The sequence below is a fragment of the Haliotis rufescens genome, unplaced genomic scaffold (genome assembly GCF_023055435.1).
Source record: "Haliotis rufescens isolate VD_foot unplaced genomic scaffold, xgHalRufe1.0.p SCAF_15, whole genome shotgun sequence".
Classification (NCBI taxonomy): Eukaryota; Metazoa; Mollusca; class Gastropoda; order Lepetellida; family Haliotidae; genus Haliotis; species Haliotis rufescens.
Genome location: NW_025963835.1, coordinates 11,425,115 through 11,446,215, shown reverse-complemented (window position 1 = coordinate 11,446,215; position 21,101 = coordinate 11,425,115). Strand labels below are relative to the sequence as shown.

At 40.4% G+C, this 21,101-nt stretch overlaps 2 protein-coding genes across 6 annotated transcripts in view; one reads left to right on the top strand and one right to left on the bottom strand.

Moving 5' to 3' along the window:
- Nucleotides 1-6,213, top strand: part of LOC124110427 (serine/threonine-protein kinase TAO1-like) — a 32,196-nt gene extending 25,983 nt beyond the window's left edge. For all 4 annotated transcript variants that reach the window (XM_046469795.2, XM_046469794.2, XM_046469792.2 and 1 more), the window contains 7 exons: nt 57-191; nt 1,130-1,258; nt 1,809-2,006; nt 2,386-2,625; nt 2,943-3,155; nt 3,549-3,731; nt 4,632-6,213. In XM_046469795.2, the coding sequence (XP_046325751.1) occupies nt 57-191; nt 1,130-1,258; nt 1,809-2,006; nt 2,386-2,625; nt 2,943-3,155; nt 3,549-3,731; nt 4,632-4,871 (1,338 nt within the window). In that variant the 3' untranslated portion in view covers nt 4,872-6,213. The remainder of the gene's footprint in view (nt 1-56; nt 192-1,129; nt 1,259-1,808; nt 2,007-2,385; nt 2,626-2,942; nt 3,156-3,548; nt 3,732-4,631) is intronic.
- Nucleotides 6,214-15,509: 9,296 nt separating this feature from the next.
- Nucleotides 15,510-21,101, bottom strand: part of LOC124110426 (serine/threonine-protein kinase NLK-like) — a 61,454-nt gene continuing 55,862 nt past the window's right edge. For both annotated transcript variants that reach the window (XM_046469790.2, XM_046469791.2), the window contains exon 10: nt 15,510-20,399. In XM_046469790.2, coding sequence (XP_046325746.1) covers nt 20,303-20,399 — 97 coding nt within the window. In that variant the 3' untranslated portion in view covers nt 15,510-20,302. The remainder of the gene's footprint in view (nt 20,400-21,101) is intronic.

The following is a 21,101-nucleotide window of genomic DNA, read 5'->3' as shown; positions in this document are numbered from 1 at the left end:
GAGCCTATTTTGTTCAGTTATGTTGCTCTTTCACCACCCACTCTCTGACACTGCAGATGGAGAGTCGGTTCAAGGCTGAAATGGAAGAACACAAACAGAAGTTGGACAGGGAGTATGAAAGCTTGCGGCAGAGGTTCTCAAGAGAAATGGAAAGACTCAGGATTCAACATTCATCTGAGCTGGACCGAGGGGTGAGTCTGTACTACAGATACTAAGGTGACATTTGACAATGCACCAAGACCTTGCATTTCTACCCTAACTAGTCCCATCACATGAAAGATTGCCTGTATTCATGCTAAGGCTATGGGCAGACAGGGCGGGTCATGTCTGAGTTGTAACATGTTTCATCATGGTATTATGACATGGGTGGCCCAGTCGTCTAAGGCGCCACCATTCACTCTGCAGAGCTCTGTCCCTTGGATACGCTACAAACCTATGAATGTGGATTTCAGATCCTGGTCCGGCCTGATTATATTCCTGGCTTTGTCAGCACCATGCTTTTGGGTTTCACCAAAGTGGCAAACCCTGAGACAAGTATCACATCAGGCTTTCCTCCCACATTAAGCTGACATGCCGTGATGTAACTGAAATACTGTTCAAAGCAGCATTAAACCCAAACTCACTCATTCATCATGATATTTGATGTTGAATCTGAAGTGTGTTAAGAGGGTCATCTATTTAAACAATCAGTAGTCCACTGCAACAACGGTTTTTATTCATACAGTCATCAAAGTAATTCCATTAAACCATGTACATTTCAAGTCCAATGATAGTGAAGCCAGTTGGTGCTTCCCTTTTACGGAGAGACCAATGGTAGTTGCTCTTACCTATTACGGGAGCACGGGTGGCCCAGTCGTCTAAGGTGCCGCGAATCGCTGTGCAGAGTTGCGTCCCTTGGGCACGCCAGAAACCTATGATTGTGGGTTCGAATCCCAGTTCGCCCCTATTATGTTTCTAGGCTTGTCAGCACCATACCCGTGCTGTAGGGTTTCACCGAAGTGGTAAACGTCTAAGACCTGCATCACTTCGGGCTTTCCTCCCACATTAAGCTGACATGCCGTGATATAACTGGAATACTGTTAAAAGCGGCGTTAAACCCAGCTCACTCACTCTCTCTTACCTGTTACAGCAAAGAACCAACCAAGCTCAGGAGAGGAAGATGAGGAAGGACATGAACCAGGCTCACGACAGTGAGAAAAGGAACTTCAGCCTGCTGATGAAGAAGAACTACAAAACAGATAAGGAGAGGAAGAAGAAAGTGAGTTGAGGATCACATTCTGTATTGTGTGTGTGTGTTCTCTGTATGCACTTTATAACATGGGGCAGTAGTTAGTTTTGGCTCATCTTGACCAATAACCCTGCTTTAATTCCCCACATGGGTACAATGTGTGAAACCCGTTCTTAATGTAACCCTAATTAAAGAAAACACTCAAGAAACTGAAACCTCTCTCTGAAATACTGCTAATGCCATATACAAATTTTGATCACTCACCATGCTTACCTCCCTAACTTCTGGGTCATGAGAGGCCCATTAGTCTCAGTTGTAGATCCCATTGCACAGAGTTGCGTACCTTAGTTATCCCAGGATCAGCTGTTTATGAAGTCCCAAATTGCTCTGATTATTAACCTTGGTCTGTCTGCATCATACCAGTTTTCGTGAGTTTAAGCAATCAGAGTTACCATCACACATTAAGCTGACATGTTTTTATAACTAAAATTGTGTTTAAGAATCAAAACAAACTCATTCTGAAACTAATGCAGTGAGGTAGATGGTATGGATTGGCACTAAGTCGGATGAGTTGTTGCAGGACTTGGATGATGCCACACCTAAGAAGGAGCGCGAGGACACAATGAGGAACTACAAGGAAAAGATGCTGCGGCAGCAGAAGGACGCAGAGTTCAAACTGGAGAAGCAGCAGAAGGACACCACAGAGTTTCAGCTGAGGAAGTTCCGCAGGAAGAAGGTCCTACAGTTCCACCAGCTGGAACAAAAGCTCTTGAAGGAGGTGAGCTACAGGACCTCGGACCTTGGAGGGATTCAATTATCATTAGCTCCATTTTCAGTACATGGATTACCTACTGGAGCCTTGACAACACAAGCAAGCAGCTCCAATGTTATACTTCTCTAGCTCTCCTCTGGCTTTTGAAAAAGGAAATTTATATCCATTGCTCTTTCTGGCTTTTAGACACTGTGATGATTCCAGGTCAGAAAAGGTTCCCAGTACCTCATGCTTGTTGTATAAATTACCAGCTTATTGGGGATAGAATAGTCTGTCTGGTTGTACCCACCTTACTCAGTATGAGTGCCTTTTACTTGTAACTATCTGACCAGTAACTGTGTCTGTCCCTGTTTTGTGACTTTGTTTCTCATCTTATCTATTGTAGGAGATTGGTCAGCGTCGGGCACAGCTAGAGTATGAACACACAATGCTAGTGCGGCACCATGAGTCCACGCAGGACCTGGAGTACAAACATCTGGCGGCCATACAGAAGATGAGGGACGAGCAGCTAAGGAAACAACATGAAACAGAGCGAGAGAATCAGAAAGAATACACAATAAATGCTGAAGCAGACCTCAGGAAAAAACATGCCTTGGAAGTTAAACAGCAGCCTCGAAGTTTAAAGGTGTGCCTTGTGTAGTTAAGATGTTGACAATAATGTCTTATAAGTTAAGATCTTTGGAAGCTTTTCATTTTTTATAAGATTTGTTTCCTTTCTGCTACTTACTTTCTTTGTCAATAAGCCACAGTTCAGGAAGCAAAACAAAATCAAAATAAATGCCAGAATTGACACAAGATAAATTTCTGAAAGGCATAGTTTGAGTAAGCATGGCAGCTGAGGTGTTTGGGGGGGGGGGGGTTGAAGAGAAAGAGAGGAAGTGTCTGATCACCATGCACTTTCTGTGTATCAAACTGGGTCATCAGTCGATGTTTCTCCTTCAGCAAAAAGTGGTGTTAATACGGCGGCAGTTTGACGACGCTGTGAAGACGCAGCAGCGGCAGTACAAGGCCTTGAAGGAACACATCCTCCAGAACACACCCAAGGCGGAACAGAAGGCCGTGGTGAAAAAGCTGAAGGATGAACAGATGAGGAAGCTGGCCCAACTCGGGGATCAGTACGAGGCCAGCATTGCAGATATGTTGCAGCAGCAGAATGTGAGTCACACATTTAAAGGTGTACAGACAGATATTGGTACTTTTGTATGCATGGATGAAAAGTATATCAACTTATTATATGACCTAGTTTGTTCAATTGAGAAAAAGTCTTACACTGTGGTGTTTATTAGTGATTGTGTATGTTGAACTCAACTAATTGAGACAATCTTCTGAGCCTAGGCAAACTCTGTATGACAAGTCATTAGTGTGTATTGTCATACCTTATTGGAGGTACTGTGCAAGAATGTTATATCATAACATTGACAACAGTCAGCATTGTTTAGGATGTTTCACAATGCTCACTTGGGTATAACTGGAATGTTTTTGCATCAGCTTGTGATATGCTCATGTCTCTCTCCGGCCCATGACTTCATGACCTTGTGTATATGACAGGTGCGTCTTGACGAGTCGCAGGTCGCTCAGGTCCATGATCTGAAGCAGAGGCTACAACAGGAGCTGGAACTGTTGATGGCCTACCAGAGTAAGATCCGCATGCAAACCGAGGCGCAACACCAGCGGGAGAAGAAACAGTTGGAAGAACGTGTGTCCCTCAGGAGAGCACTACTGGAACAGAAGGTCAGTAAACTCCTCTTGCTTAGAACAGGGGTGGCTGAATGGTCTGAGGCAACCTGCTGTTGTGTTCCTTTACTCAGCCAGGAGCAGTCATGGGTTTGTTTTAGAGTTGTCCCATTGTCCTTTTCTCTTTTTTGTCTATCTTGTAATATTTTTGGTAATTTGTTATTTGAATGCTTGCTCAACTCATCTTTCAATTTAAAGATAAAAGACCAAAATCTGTATATTTCTATTTGTGAGATCACTTTAGTTGTATCCCCCAAATTGCGGTAATATTACATAAACACTTAGTTTAATATGAATTAAGGAAGTGAATTAGCTCTGGTGGTTTTGGGATTCTGTTGGGACTTTTGTCATTGATCATTGGGGGCGGTCGGGTAGCCCGGTGGTCAAAGCGTTCACTTGTCACGCCGAAGACCTGGGTTCGATTCCCGACATTGGTACAATGTGTGAAGCCCATTTCTGGTGTCCCCCGCTGTGATATTGCTGGAATAGTGCTAAAAGCGGCGTAAAATCAGACTCACTCACCCACTCACTCATTGATCATTATCAGTTTGTTTCATCCATGGTGATGATTATTGTCTTTCCGTGTTTGTTCAGGGAGTGCATGTCAAAAGATTTGATTGGAAACTTGAAGTACCTTGGTCTAAAAATGAAAATACTTGATCGGTTGCAAACTAAGGGTGAATGTGTCTGTGTAGTTATTTACAAAGAAATAAATGAACATTTTGAATACAGTTTGGTATCAGTTAGTATATTTCTCAACAATCTATACTAATGATTTTTGACATTCATCATGGCATGGATAGAGAGTTATTATTGATAGTGATCATTCATCGGTAAACCACATTCTGATGGTGTCTAGCCTGCCTTGATGATATTCATGTTGTGTTTTGTCCACAGATGGATGAGGAACGGGTGACCCTTCACAAGGAAGAAGGGGACAAGAAGCGCCAGTTACATGAGAAGCAGACAAGAGAGGTGGAGGAATTTGATATTGAGACAACAAGTCTCGGACTTAATGCAATGGAGATAGCAGAGGCATCTAACATCCCTGATGATGACATGAGTTATCGGGGGAGCATGCTGAGCCTTAGTGGAAGTAGCAGTAGTAGTTCTTTCTCCTCCCAGGTGCCCACATAACTACAGCTCAGTCTTAAGTTTACTGTCCCCCTCCCCCTCCCCCTGATCCCCAGCAGGTGCCTGGGTGTCTGTAGATATATAAATATGAGCAGAACTACCAGAGTGTGCCTGAAGCACATGTGGATGCTCCACCAGTGTATGGAAGACCCGCGGCTCAAGGACGGTGATATTGGATGCCTGGCCTGGTCTTCTTTACGTGGCAATATGTGACAGTGTGATAGAGACAGCGGCGGCGGTGACGACGATGCGACTGACCGGAGGTGGGGGAGTGCGTGCCGGGGTCCATTATGTGCTAAACGGTGATAATACTGGGTGAACACGCCCACCCTACGGGACTAGCCACACAGTCTCATCCCTTTAATTCTCAGGCTTCCTCTTAATGAGACCGATGTACCAGAGATTGAGCAGAGTTATGCCATTCTTACTGTGGCAACCTGGCCAACGACTATCTCTTACAATGTATATATACCCTCTTCAGAAAGCATACATATATAGCCTAAGATGGTCACTCCATTATATATTCATGACATAAGCAAGTGACCATTCGAAACCAGGGAAAGCCCAAGGGGTACCTACTGAATTAGCAGCTAACTACTTTAAGCATTACCCTGTAACCCTAAGATATTTATCAAAGACTTCGACTTAGGATCTTGTCTAAGTTGCTCAAAGACTGAGATAGCTAAGCATAAATTATTGGCCTGTGGTAGCATTCTGAAAACTTATTACATTTTTGCATGTTCTTTCAATTCACATGCATTCAATTTAATTTGAATTCAGAATTTACCTCATATTTTGTACATGGAATAGTGATAAGTGATTATTCTGTTGATTTCTGTGTTATTTGTAATTGCGTAGGCCATTGTGAACTAACAGTTAGCATAAGGGTGACACTAGACCTGTTGCGACTTAACTCATTTCTGAACCCAAATATACTCTTCATGGAATAGGCTTCAATCTGCAGTCAGGCAGATGGTGATGATTGTGATGTTCATCACAAATTTCCTGCACAATGTCCAGGTACAATGTATAATAATTGTATAAATTTTGTAAAAAGGTAAAAGAGGTTAATTACTTGATGCAATCTTGGGAGTGATTGTTGTACCAACGGCAGACTCTGCCATCAGGGAGAGTTGTCTCCCTTGACTACATGCAAATGGAGGCAAACATGCTTACTGTTGGACCTACGTTGACTGGCAAAACAACCAGTGAGATATTTTAATATTAGGACTGACATACAACACTAGTTCAAGTGTAACAGTATACAGTATACATGTATTCTGCCATAAACTACTCAGTTGGTTGTCAACAAGAAAATTGCAATTAAAATGATTACCTAATTCAATCGGGTTGTGTTCTTTCTTACTGCTGGATGTGGTTGCCTGTGTGGCATAACCATGTGCCAATGGTCCAGTGGATGTTGATATATTATCTGTCACAACAAAGTCCAAACGAAGTGTGAGCAACACTTTCAGGACCATACACACAATGTTGCACGCATGAATAGCTCTAGTCTTAGGCCAAAATATATTAAGATTTTATCCATCTAGCTTCGCTTATTAGCATGTTCTAGTCACTTGGACTACAACGTGTATGCAGCTGAAGCTTTGTATTAACGATCCCAGCTATGGTGTGTCTGAAACGTAATTCCGATCCGAATTTATGCATGACTGCAATATGTAAAACAAAATGTCAGTTTTGCCCATCACTCGCCATAGTTTCAGAATAACATATATGTCTTTTGGCATAGTTTAATTTTTCATCCAGGTACGATCTTTTACTTAAATGTTTTGATTTAAGAAATGGTTTGTCATTTGATACACAACCATCTTGAAAAACAACCACATTTAAACAATTGTCTTTGCACTTGTGTGATTATTCCGGTCATTCCTATGCACACAAACACACAGTAGAGTTGGACATACGGCACCAGCCTGCATGTCCCAAGCGGTGGGAAAACTAGATATCAGTTTAGCTGCTGGGAGAACTAGTGCGAAATGAGTCGGGGTTTCACGTAAATACTGTTATCTCTTCATCATTAAAGCATGAGATACGAGTTGTGTACGTATCATGATCCGTTATTCACAGAACAAAAACTACCTACCTGGTGTATATAATAGGAAAATAATGGCCCTTTTAATCAAGCTCATTTCTGAAAGATTGAAATATTTAGAAAATTGGTTTGATTATTGGCAATTTCACCCTTCTTCTGTTTACAATCTGATATTATCTTTTTTACTGATTAATTAATCTACTTTATTTACAATATACTTCAATTTTAACATAAGTAGCTTAAGATGAGTCTGATTACATGGAAGACTGATGAGACAGTCTCTTTCTTTGGAAAACAGTTTGTCTAATTAACATTGGTATGTTTTTGTCGGCACATACAACGAAATATGAGATGCCTTCAATAAACTAGTTTATAAAGCTGATATTTCGTGTATGCTTAGGGCAACTGTTGAGTTGGTCACCCACATGAAGCCATCCCTTTCCAAACTAGACATGAAAATAAGCACACCCAGAAGTCGTCTAAGGCAACACTATGATGAACGATTTTGGCATAACAAATGAAAACAATATCAGGACAAGGGTAAATATTGCACGAGCTGGTAAACACAGACCAAAGTATCACAAGTTTATGAGTTACAAAAAAGTAACACTTTCACGTGCAGGTAACGACAATTGTTTATTGCTCTTTTGAAACAACCTTCGATTTCTGAATACTGATGTGGGGTGAAATGGGGTTTAACGTCCCGTCCAAGATGATTGCGCTTACACAGCGACGTTCTGAATACCGAGGGTCACTAGGTAGGCTAATGGTTAGTGTTTGTTCATCACGCGGAAGACCGAGTTACTTCCCCTACCTGGGTGCCCACTGGAACTGATGCACATGTTCAAAGACTGGTTACCGGTGGGGATTCCTGGTAAGAATACTAGTAAGTAGTATATTGGTTGATGGCATGTCGTACCCCGATTGCGTGCGTCGATGTTCATGATGTCAACCATCTTCACTGGTATCAGTGTATGACATTTAATGTTTCATATGCAAGTCTTAATCATATAATGCGTTGTCATATTCAGTGTTGCTGTTGATTAAACACATCTTAATTAACACCCGAAAGTGTGAGTTGCTAAACAGCGTACAGCAGGTTGAAATTGTATGGCTATCTGACCAACAACCTGTTTTGAAGGTTGGAGCTTGAAGTGTTTTCGCTGCGTGATAAAAGAAATAGGTTTCCATGTTATTTATTTCCCCGAATTCGTTACTTATTAAAAGTAAGACATTTACGAATGTTGTGAGGTATATGCTTCATAAAGAAGTAGCCCCGGTGCGGGTTTAGAAACAATAATCCGTCAGGACGTCATTGTGCTGTTTAAAACACGAGAAGTATAGCTCTTGTGCGTGTTTAGAAACAACAATGTAGTTGTTCCCCGTGCACAACATTCTAGATGTATGGAGGTGAAATAGAGAATCTCACCCGAGTGTCTTTTGATCAAATATATCAACACGAGTTGATAAAAGTGGAAAAATTCCGAGGCTCGCCGAGGATTTTTGCCACTTTTATCAACGAGTGTTGATATATTTGATATCAAAAGACACGAGGGTGAGATTTTATTTATCATCCATCATTCTTTCAACTTTTTCAATTTGTAGGCAGTGTCTTCAGTGTAAAAAGTATTGCAAACAGCTTCAGTAGCAGAGCCATTAGTGATGCCATTTGAATGTGACGTCATGGTAACCAGTGACGTCACAATGGTCTGCAAAGCATTGTTATGTAATTTCATTGCAGCGATATCTACAGTGTAGATATCGCTTGATCTCATCCAAGCAATATCTCCTGTGGGAGCCAGTTTTGGATGATAAAGTGTTTTAACAGCCAAACACGCGAATGTCTTAAATATAGGAGAATGGTCAACATGTTAGTTTTAAACACTTTTATAAGTACGATAAGATATTCACTTGAAGAGAAATTAAAACATTCAGCAAACTTTAGGTATTTGATATTTAGTGTGTGAGAGTAACAGATAGTTGATGCTTTACTGTAGAGTCACAGAAATAACGGTCATACGATTTCTCCTGCAACACAACCGACATATCCGTTAACTCCGGACATCCGAATCATAACCTTTATCATTATTATAGAAATGTATTACCTATAAGTTGGCGGAAGGATGACGTATGTCTCCACGTGTATTGTTGTTCACTTACGTTTTGAATTCGGTCAAAATGGTATCAGAGAATGAAGAATAAACTAATAGACATGCGCAGATTATTAACTTGGAATTTCAAATTGTACGATAATTTATCTGACAGCAGGGTTTAACCGGTCGCAAAATATTGCGTTCTATACGCATACGAATGAGTGAGTGAGTGAGTGAGTGTGTCGGGTTTAACGCCGCTTTGGACAGTATTCCAGTTATATCACGGCGGGTCAGCTGAATGTGCGAGTAATGTCCGCAATGCCACAGGTCTCAGATGTTTACCACGTTCTTGAAACCCACGAGCACCTATAGGCATACCAATTGAGAATTGACGCAAATAATGTGCACTGCGAGTCCCATCGATATTCATAAGAATATGACATTAAACTCAACTGTACCCCACACGTTATATAATTCTTTCCTGATAGATAAGTTCTGACATTCTGCGTCATATGTTTACTTTGCTTTCAACCATTCAAACAAGAACATAATAAACATTTCTCTCTAAACGTACTGGTGTTGGTCACCCTGCGTAGGACCCATTGGCTATTATACCAATGTTGGCTCTTCCAATTAGAAACTTCGTATGTCAATTTAAATAAATAATGAGCATATTTGCTAGTCAAGGAACCCCCGAGAAAGTTCTTTCATTATTTATCATACAATGTGTGTGCGTGTGTGTGCACGTGCGTGCGTGTGTGTATGGCAGGCAGGATAACAAAAGAGATAATCTTTTAACGTATTTTCATATGCCACAGGACCATTCAATGTAATTTGTAAACATATACTTGTAATGATAAACATAAAAACATTTACACTTTAGCACGGTATAATGCAGCTATTGGCGTACTGAACCAGCGCAATCGTACGTTGCTAAAGGGCGAAAAGATGTGCAGCAATACGATGTTTTTCAAAACCTCCCTTTCCCTGTGAAAATTATAGTTATTCGGAGTTACTCTACTTATCTGTTGTGGAAAGTGCTTTCGGAGAATGCCTGTTATGTGGTGTTAACTTGTGTCAGATCCATTTCAACACTGAAAAAATAATGTCGGTAAACATTTGATTCATTCACTCACTACAGCACTGAATTGTTACAATTTGAGAAAGATATTGGTTACAGTGAGTGAGTGAATATGGTTTTACGCCGCTTCTAGCAATATTCCAGCAATATCACGGCGGGGGACACCAGAAATGGGCTTCACACATTGTACCTATGTCGGGAATCGAACCCGGGTCTTCGGCGTGACAAGCGAACTCTTTAACCACTAGGCTACCCGACAGCCCCCGTATATTGGTTACATGGCATAGGACCACAAGCATCTTTTTCAAATGTTACTGCACTTACCCAATTGTTATTTCCGAATTTTCCTTAAAAAAACAGGGGGCACGGGTGGCCCAGTCGTCTCAGGCGCCGCGATTCGCTGTGCAGAGTTGCGTCCCTTGGGCACGCCAGAAACCTATGATTGTGGGTTCGAATCCCGGTTCGCCCCTATTATGTCTCTAGGTTTGTCAGCACCATACCCGTGCTCGTGGGTTTCACCGAAGTGGTAAACGTCTGAGACCTGCATCACTTCGGGCTTTCCTCCCACATTAAGCTGACACGCCGTGATATAACTGGAATAATGTTAAAAGCGGCGTTAAACCCAACTCACTCACTCACTTAAAAAAACACCATCCGGGGAAGAAATCACGTTCAAGAAAGTTGGTTTTCAAACATAACGTTCATTGCAGCCCGTTCATAGTAGACACAGCAATAGTGAATGTCCACCTCATGCTCCTCTCAGTTTTAAGTTAATTCACACCAATTCTGAAATTAATTTGACATATAATGGTGCAGTTGTTTTATATACGCCACGTCTGCTTCCATTCATGTCGTCTGGAATAACGCGCATTAAAAACTCGTGCAGCGAAAGTGAGCCCCGATTGGTCAAACTTGTATCCATGACTTCACGTGACATTGCTATTCATAGCGAACACCTGCGTGAAATATACAACGTTTCAACACTGATTTGAGGTTTGTTTGAGTAAACAGTCAACGGAAGAACCCGACTGAAAAAATGGAGAATTTCCTATTTCCAGCGTGCAAAGCTTATGACCTCTTTCAGGTTAGTTAAAAATGGCTTCGTCTTGGCTTTAATATAAGAGAAAGCCTACACAGTATTGATGTATGCTGTTTAAACTGAGAAACAACACCCGATCCGATATTATACATATCAGTCCTGATTATTACATAACAGCTCAAGATAAGTAATTTGTATTGCCTTAGAGAGAGAGAGATTACAAAGACACATATCACACATCCCTTGATTTTTACCATTAAAATAAAGTGTAATAATTACTATACAGGGTTAGTAATTCCCTACATTGTAGTGCTGATTACAGTTCAAATCTTAATATCACAGGTATACTAATTTCCAGGTGCCTTACTTTGAAGACTCAGAAAGGTTCATCTAGAAATCATATCATTTTTTAAAAATATCTTGTGGTGGCGTATAATATATGAAGCCAGTGATAAATGTTTTCTAGCAAAAATAGTGTACGCAAACATTCAAAACAGTTTTTTGGCAAGATTAACGAAATCTTGTAAACACTGTATAAAACTGCGCATCTTTCTTCAAGGTCACGCGGTAATTCTATGACGTCATTCTAAAGAATAAAACTAAAGAACAAAAATATGTAACGTCATCTGAGCCGGGCGATAGCGTGAAACAGGTTTTGGCATTGACTGCGATCCATGTGAAATCGATATCTATTGCTAGCATGTGAGGGCAGTGTATTGCGTAGCATGCTGAATAGGTCCTATGTGAACGTAAATGATGACGGTTGTTGTCACGGCGTCACACGCGATAATAGCATCAGGCTTGGTGTGTATCAGGTGGTAGCTATATATCTGGCATAGGTCACCATATCTAGTAGATAGTGGGAGAAGTATATATTTATTAGTCGTTGTAATATAAGTATTTTTGTGTTGTTGTTGTTGTTGTTGTACAGATCAAAATAAATGAATGCAGCATTTAAAGAGGGTTTAGGTGATCCTGGCACAGTCGGTCTGGTAAGGCACATCATCAGCTCAGAGTCCATGCTCCCGCTACACGCAGTCCAGACAGCGAATGGGACTCCTCCCAGGAAGCGCTGCTTTGTCGAATCCACCGGGAACCTTAGTAGTAGTAGTAGTAGTAGTAGTAGTAGTAGTGATGGTGGTGGTTGTAGTTGCAATAGAAAGGTATAGTCCTCGCCACTTGAAATAGAATCACGAAATATCGCGATGCTCAGTTAACAACGATAGCTACATGTGTGCTAATACAGTAAATTATGGTTATAACGAACTCAAATGGACCACTAATTTTATTTTGTTATATCCGTAGTTCGTTATAAGCTATCGAATGTCACACATCTTGGAAAATACATCTTATAAAATGAGCACGGCCACCCGAGTAATATTGCTGTTCTCCCTTTCCTAGTGCCCACGCAGTAACATTCCTGGAATATTGCCAAAACATACTCGATTATCCAGTACCTCTTTATCACATCTCTATTCTGGTATGATATATCATGACTGGAGATTAAATACACAGTATAAGCGAAATGTGCCGTGAGCGGTGTAGAAACAGCTCAATCGCTCAATGAGGCACACGTAAAATCTCTAAACTCGACCACGTATTCCTCGTCAGCACCAGTTGGTTTCATTTTTGCACAAAAAACGTTGCAGACTAAACCAATGAAAGGAACATGACTTTCTTACCTTCTTTGGGAAATTGTGTGTGTGGTGGACTATATCACACAAGTGCTAAAAGTGTCTAAAGAATATACGGTAAACTACGTTTATAACGAACATTTTTTAGTCCCGGCCATTTGTTGTATATATGCTGTCTATATGCTTACAACGAACTACGGTTATTACGAACTAAAATGAGTGGTCCCTTTGAGTTCGTTATAACCGAAGTTTACTGTATTTCTTAGTTTACAAGGGAAACATGACAACTAGACAACATAAGGACGCGCCATGTGATATGCTCGTACAGCATATATACATTGAAATCTCCCAGCACAGTACACTACGCTTCCTTCAACCCTTGTGTACTCCGTGTGTCCGTTATGGAAGGGCTTCAGTTTGATTTGATGACTTCAGTTGCCAACGAAGTAAAACGTGTTGTAGACATTATCTGAGACACCTGTCGTTGGAATTGGACGAAATAAAATATAATAGTTTGTTTCGTCTTCATGATTTCCATGCTTTAACATCTGATTCGTTTTATAGGACCTATTTGTAAATTTTGGTTTTGTTGTAAGTTCATTGTATTCAAAAACATAAGGCATAGTCGTGTTTTTTATCGTTTGGTCTGAATAGGAATGCTCTGAGAGAGAGTGAGAGAGGCAAGTGTTTTCCGAATTTGCAAGTGACTGAGTGAGTGTTGGGTTCTATTGCGTGATACTGCACTCACTTGCAAAAAATGATGGAGTCATTCACAGTGGACTTCTGTGCCATACGTCATACACTAACACCAAAAGGCATTCGCCCCTCATGGTTTATTCTGCCTGCAGTGTTTTATTTTACAAAAACAACCACCACGAGTCATTTATTTCTTATACCAAATATCAACATTTTGTAGAGCCACTTTAAGGATGTTAAAGAAAAGTGTACAAGCTTTAAAATATTTACCCTTATTTTAATAATGACGACTCGCTGATTAAAATCCGACCTCGGAAAAAGTCCACTTTATGAACAGGGAGTAGTTAAGTTTGGTATTTCCCGGATATTCTCACAACTTTAACGTCGATTATCTGTACCTTTTCCCCCAATACCGAGTGTCACATCCCTGCCCCTTCAGGATGCGATCGCTCGGCCATTGCGTCAATCTACACTGCCCAACTACGTCTATGGGGAACAATTCACTTCCTTCTGATAAAGACTTTAATCATATATTCGGAAGGTTCTTCGGCAGGATAAAACCAACGGATAAAAACGATATCAGCTGGGGTCATATGCGGATAGAGATGCAACTACTTTCAGTGTTTATAAACAAACCTGGCATCGCCGTTGTCAGAATTAACCATCGGGAATCGTGAGTGGTAGTGAGTGAGTGAGTAAGTAAGTTTGTTTTTACGCCGCTTTTAGCAATATTCCAGCAATATCACGGCGGGGGACACCAGAAATGGGCTTCGCACATTGTACCCATGTCGGAAATCGAACCCGGGTCTTCGGCGTGACGAGCGAACGATTTAACCACTGGGCCACCCGACCGCCCCCACCGTGACTGGTCAAGCTTTGGGTCAACCAAATACATAAACGATGCAGGAGTATATTACTAGTGAACATTAAGAACTGTGCACGTTACATGTTAACAACTGTTAAACAATGTATATGTAATACAAAAAATGTGACACAATACTTGAGTTCGTCTTCTTTATTTTTTTTGTGGCGTAATGACTTTACCTTCTGACGGGAGTCTGTTTTTCCCTGCTCCCATTTACACGACATGCATACTGCTTTTCCATTGGACGAGACGTCGGCCACATGACCTCGAAACTGAAGTTGATAAATGTGTGAACGACACAACATGACGTTCCTACGTTTTTAACGAGACTGCATTCTTGAAATGACGTAATCACTGACGGACTACTTCCACATTCCTTGGAGAAACCACTGGGAGTTCCCTAACACGGATACATATACCGAATCGTTGTTCCTGATCATTTATACCCTTCACTCTTGAACTCAACGTTTTAGCATACATTATGAAAAGTAGGAGCGCTGAACTGCATGATCGTGCACGGATACCCACGCTGCGACCCATCCTAATGAACAAAATTTTAAAATGCCAATCCAAACTATCGTATCGAAAAGATCCACCTCCGACGTTCATACAGTTGAGCCCCCACCCTGAAAAGGTTCATACTCCAATGAAATCACACAACGTGAGAGTCAATTCTTAAATACTTTTTTGTCCAGTGGAATAGCCGTATATCCTGTCAACCTCACATTAAAACAATATATGCTGTTAGAACCCTAGTCCAATTAAAGTCCAAAGTGAGACCCTTTCTTGTGAAATTAGTTTTTTCTATTGTTTTCAGCCTGGGTAGCAAGGATTCGAACCCAGGTTTCCGCAGTGACGAATGAATGTCCTAACCACTAACATACCCACTCCTTGTCTTCAGCATGATGCCAATGGTGGGCATTCAGTCATGCGCACTCAGCAATATTCAAGCACCATGACAGTGGCCTGTAAATAATAGAGTCTGGTCCAGACAACCCATGCAGTGATTGATATTTTGAGCAACGACCCGTGTTGTCGAGTATGACGATATGCATTTGAATCACTGGGCCCGACCATTTATTCGCTTCTTATGACGAACAGGTTGACCAATTTTAACCCTGAATCCCCAAGGCGTAGGGTAATCCGTCCCCCAAACGCTTACAGAAAACAGAAGTGCAACTATTTATCAATGTTTTATTGCAAATCCAGATGGTGTACAATGAGTCTATGGCAATCTTGAGCTGTGAATCGGATGAGGCCAACGTCAATACACAGCCGACAACATCAGAATACCAACATGACCAACAAACAATTTCCAGTTGCTGCTTGAATGCCAAAAAAATAATCAATTTAAGCATGATGTAATCTCGGTAATTTGAAAATGTACAAAAAACATTTATTTGGGCTGTCTGGTCCATGAAGCTATTCTGACATCTTCAGCCGGTGTGCTAACCTTTCATAACGTTCGGAGGAGTGAATGTGTCTGGGCGTACATCTTTCACTGCTGCTGGTTGTCGGAGGTCATGCGACTTATCATGTGACTTGTCAGCTGATCATCACATGACTATACATTTTATCATTGTTGTGACTAGTCTAGTAACACTCCGAGGTTGGGGAGGGGCTCGGGTCGAGTTATCTCCCTTTGAAGGTTATTCAGACAGAACTAATTACAGGTATTATTGCACATTAATGGTGGTTGTTGCAGATTTGGAGAAAAACATTTGAAGACAATCTCTTGAATTTACAAAACAAGTTCACAAAAAGCAGTTGAATGTGCTCACAAAATATTGTACACTGACAAAAGTTGAAACTATGCTAAATATGTCCTATTTCACTCACAACAGACAGAATAAGGCTTCAATCATTAATAACAGTACATGTGCTAAGACTGTCAGCTACAACTAGCATATGCATTCAACCTTGCTTCACATGTATTCAGTATTAAATGCTGATTCTAATGGACTAAGTACAAGTTGTACAGATATGCCAAGTACCGAAAAACATTATCACCTGTCGATTAATAAATTTTGGTAACACTACAGATCTTGGAGATATATATGTGTATATGTATTTACAATTAGTGATCAATGATAATTTTAATTATTTGTCAGAATCACCAAATAATCACCAAGATTTCATTTTCAAGTCATAAACTTAACTTACCCGCTGTGGAAAGACACACCCACAAATACAAAATACACCAATTTGCAATCACACAAGTACAGATTAGGAAAATAACTCTTCTACATATTAACAGATACTATAATAGATTTTCATATGAAGAGCATAAATTACTTAGAATAGCAACATTGTGGAACATGCACAGCTATCTACAACATAAATGCAGGGTCAACCCAAGTTGGAGCAGAACACTGGTACTTTTTCAGCAAATGCCACTAAGGAGAAAGCCATGTTAGCAAGGGTTACCTCCCTCTTATTACTGTACAGGTCCATTCTTGGCATCTGGTCTTAATAGTTTGTCAAAATATCATTGACAGATGAACGATACAATGTCAAATAAATCTTCAAGATGTAGATGTGTTGTCATGGAAATGGTTGAGGGGGTATTTTTCTATTATGTTGCAAAAATGTTAAGAATCAAACATTTGCTATTTCGGAACAGAAATTTGAGATGTATTTTCACAAACATAATTAAAGGAACAAGCCGAAATGTCAATGTTTCTGAAACCAGACAATAGTATCCAACATGGCAACTGTCATCATTATGAGTGATGGATTTAATTTCAAAAGCAACATGGTTCTAGTAGTTGTTACTTCAAGTATTTGGATGATAATTTAACGACCTCATCTATGTACCTTGCTACATGCTATGACAAAAAAAAGGATTCTTTTGAATGCCTGATGAGATGCACTTAATAATCACACAGGCATCGGTATATTTGAGGTGAATATGATTGAATTTGTCTCCCACACGCTGCTATCCTGCAAGCAATCCTTGGACTACTACTGTAACACAATGTATAATACACAAGCACGACTGATAGCCGCAAGAGGTAGAAGTATGAACGCTCAACTCTCAACGTAATGCCATACTGACGATTACTCGAGATAAATACTTTCTTTCTATACAGAGTTTTATATAAGTTAGAATACGCTTTTAGAAGTACCCTTTTCATGGTGCAACATTCTTATGGACTAACAAACATTTCACATCCAAAAACAATTTGAAAGACATGATGTGCAATACCTATGAAAAATTGTCTTCACTAATTAATTAGTTAAGTTGATTTCATACTGATATTCAACGAGTAAGAGAGAATTAATATATTCAGGAAATTGCAGAAATGTTTGAAAATGATATTTAGGTTTCCATATTTTTACTTTGGAACGTAGGAATCGAATCGGTGACATATGACTCATTATCAAATACTGGACTACCCAATCAATTTGCAGTGAAATCGCAAATTTGGAGAATCAATTTCAGATTGGTCTTGGCTTTGAACAATTCAATTTTACGACAGGAGGAAGCTGACATCTTGAGTGAGCAATATGCAATATTCCAGGAATATCCTGGCAGCATGTCAATTACCATGCCTGGACCTGGCACACCTGTTTTGACATCATTTCAAGGTAGAGCACATCATTCGTTCTATCATGTCTTTGTTCATATTACATCTGATGTTGTCACATGGTGTCCGACATGACATGGTTTTTACCATTAACATTCACTGTTTAAAATAATCACAAAATGGCTACGATAGTTTCATAAATTCCATTACCAACATCAAACACGTTTGTAAATTTTCAAACAATCTATACTTGTATAAGAAGAATAAGTCATTACAATATATTTGTTACAAAGCAGATTGGGTTGGAACAATAATCTACACACACCCAATATAGATAAAAAGCCAATAACAAAGTTTGTAAAATCGGACTTGGAAATGTTCACACGTTGAGCACTCCCGCTAAGTTTCCGTGGTGACAACATAAACGGCTATTTTGGTTTGGTTCGGTAGAAAGATGTAGATGTTTATCTGCCCCACATATACATAGATGATTGCTGCGAAGCTCACACTAGTAAACAGCACCCAGGCTACATCCTTCATCTTCAACAAGCCACCAAACAGGATAAAAACTGCTACAAAAACCAAGTTGATGACATCATTGACGAATTTGTAAAACTTTCATATTTCAGTACCTAATTACACAAAAACCTAATGTAGGACCTTGATAAACTGTTTTTGGAGAGTGTTTCATCCTGTTTGTTGCCTTGCAACCTATAGAGCGGTTAATCTCGGATGTAAATTGTCTATAAAATGACCATTTCTCGTATATATACATTATGGCCGACTATACAGCAACCGTAAAAGCTCACGTAACAGACAACCACGCCATCTACCCCCAACAGCTAATCCCAGTCTGTACAACACACTCCCCACACATAGTATATATTTACACTAATACTTCCGATGGAATGGCAATTTCTCAAGATGACCACAAAATACATGAGATGATGATGACTGGCTTTCACTGGAGTTACCTCCCTTGGTGTAGTTCATCAGGCAAGGACATACATTATGCCTGTTGCTATGCACATATGACAGCGGTATTATGCGTGAACTGAACCCTCAGTTCGTCTATCTGATGCCATTTCGCATGCTTCATTTACTGTGTTACCCTACCTCGGAGATGGGTATATCCTCGAGCGCTACTTGTGTACAAAAGTACAAAATAGACTTGATGTTGTCTACATAATTTCTCCTCGAAGTGTCTACCATTGTCCAGATACTCTAGAAAGTGTCAAAATGGTATGTACAACATGTCTAGCATATACATCACAACATCAAGAATATCTTGGTAGTTTGAGTCGTAAGGCAAGTCAGTGTTGATTGGCTGCCTGAACGTGTTGAGGATTTGATTGGCTTGCCATGGAAGTAGGGTGTAATAAAGCGTTTGTCACTCGATATTTTGGCGTATTTTTACTGGGAATCTGCCTTTCCCATGTTCTGTTTTGCAAGTTAGACATGCATAGATCTTTGAGACTGTATTGGATCTGATAATGCCACTTTCCAATGTCTGAAGGTTTGTTGTTATCATAAAAGTTAGTACAAAACAAGCAAACATAAATAAGAGAAATACACTACATATAAACAATACTGAACAGTTGCCTGTTTAGAGAGTATACCTAAGTCATGTGATAGTCATGTGACTGTCAGGTGGAATATCGTACGTCATGTGCTCACTGAGGGGAAATAGTGGCAAAATAAATATGGTGTAAAATGAGATCAGGAGTGGGTTCCAGGCGACGACGCACGCACATGCATGTCTACACACATGCGAGGCAGGTAACTGGTCGTAATGGTGTGCTGGCCCGCGCGCCATTGGTCAGGGTCACCACCACCCACTCACGCACATACTTCACAGAAAAAACACACGCACAACTCATGGAAAATGTACTGTACAAAAATAGTGTAGTAGTGATGGGTACCCAGAGAGGATAGCCATTGCTGTGAGCCCCTATCAGCACCAGTCTTGTTGCTTGTATCCTTTTGATGATTTTCAAATACTCGAAGGTCAATGGTTTCGCCAACTCTGTCCAACCTGTACATATTCATATGCCTTGTATGGCAAGTAGTCTTTTTGCTTCAGTAGAAGCCGTGTGATTCACCAGTTCAGCCAGATGCTGGTCTGTAAGCATGGGCCAATCAGCATGCAGCTTACATATTGACTAGGCCATTAGGAGGTGGATGCCAACACATTTCAGAGCAGTATTTCTGAGTGTACTGTACATCCATGTATGGAACTCAGACGAAAACAACAGCCACCTCCACTATATCATCAGTCCATGCTCGGCCACGTGTAGTCAGTGTTTTACCTCAAACAGGATGGTACTACCCACAGGTCTAGTATATCGACCAATCAAACACATTGTCACATCCAGTAGGCTGAAACTGATGTATCCGCGCATCCTGGCCCTGAGCAGTCTGTTCACATCTGGTCTGTCTTCCTCTAACATCCATACGGCAAGTTGGGCCCGCGGGACTTACTGGCCAGGTTCGAGTTTTGTTGGGAATGGGACTGGCTACGTGACTTGCGTCCCTTGACACTGAAATATCAACATGTTACACATTAGTACTATTCAACTCACAAATGACGTGTTCAATGCTGTTATCAACTATGTTTCAGCTATAGCACAATCTGTCAGCTGAATTAGAAACACAGGTTGTATGCTGATTGACATTTGTTTGTTGTTTAACACGGCACTCAACAATATTCCAGCTATATAATGGCGGTCTGTAAATAATCAAGTCTGGACCAGACAATCCAGTGATTGATATGAGCATCAATCCATGCAACAGGGATACGATGACATGCATCAACCAAGTCAGCAAGCCTGACCACCAGATCCTGTTAGTCGCCTCTTGAGACAAGCATAGTTGCCTCTTACGGTAAGCATGGGTTGCTGAAGACCAATTCTAACCCGGATCTTCATGGGACTGATTGAATACAGGAAACTCACACGCAGCATACATGTTTGTCTAGTAACTGTTTTCCAAAAAGTTTAGCTTCACCAATTTGTATAAATGTTAATCAAATCTGATGTAGATACTCATTACATAAAAAGGCAATGAAGGTCTATTCAGCTCAAACCATTTCCGATCTAAACAGTAAGATCAATTTTCGTTACAAGCTTACTCAACTAATTGAATGCATTGAATGATAGAATAAGACCTTAGTATGACAAAAAGAACAATAGGGTATATAAAACCACAGTTAATCTTGAATGAAAAAAATATCAGGTAAAATA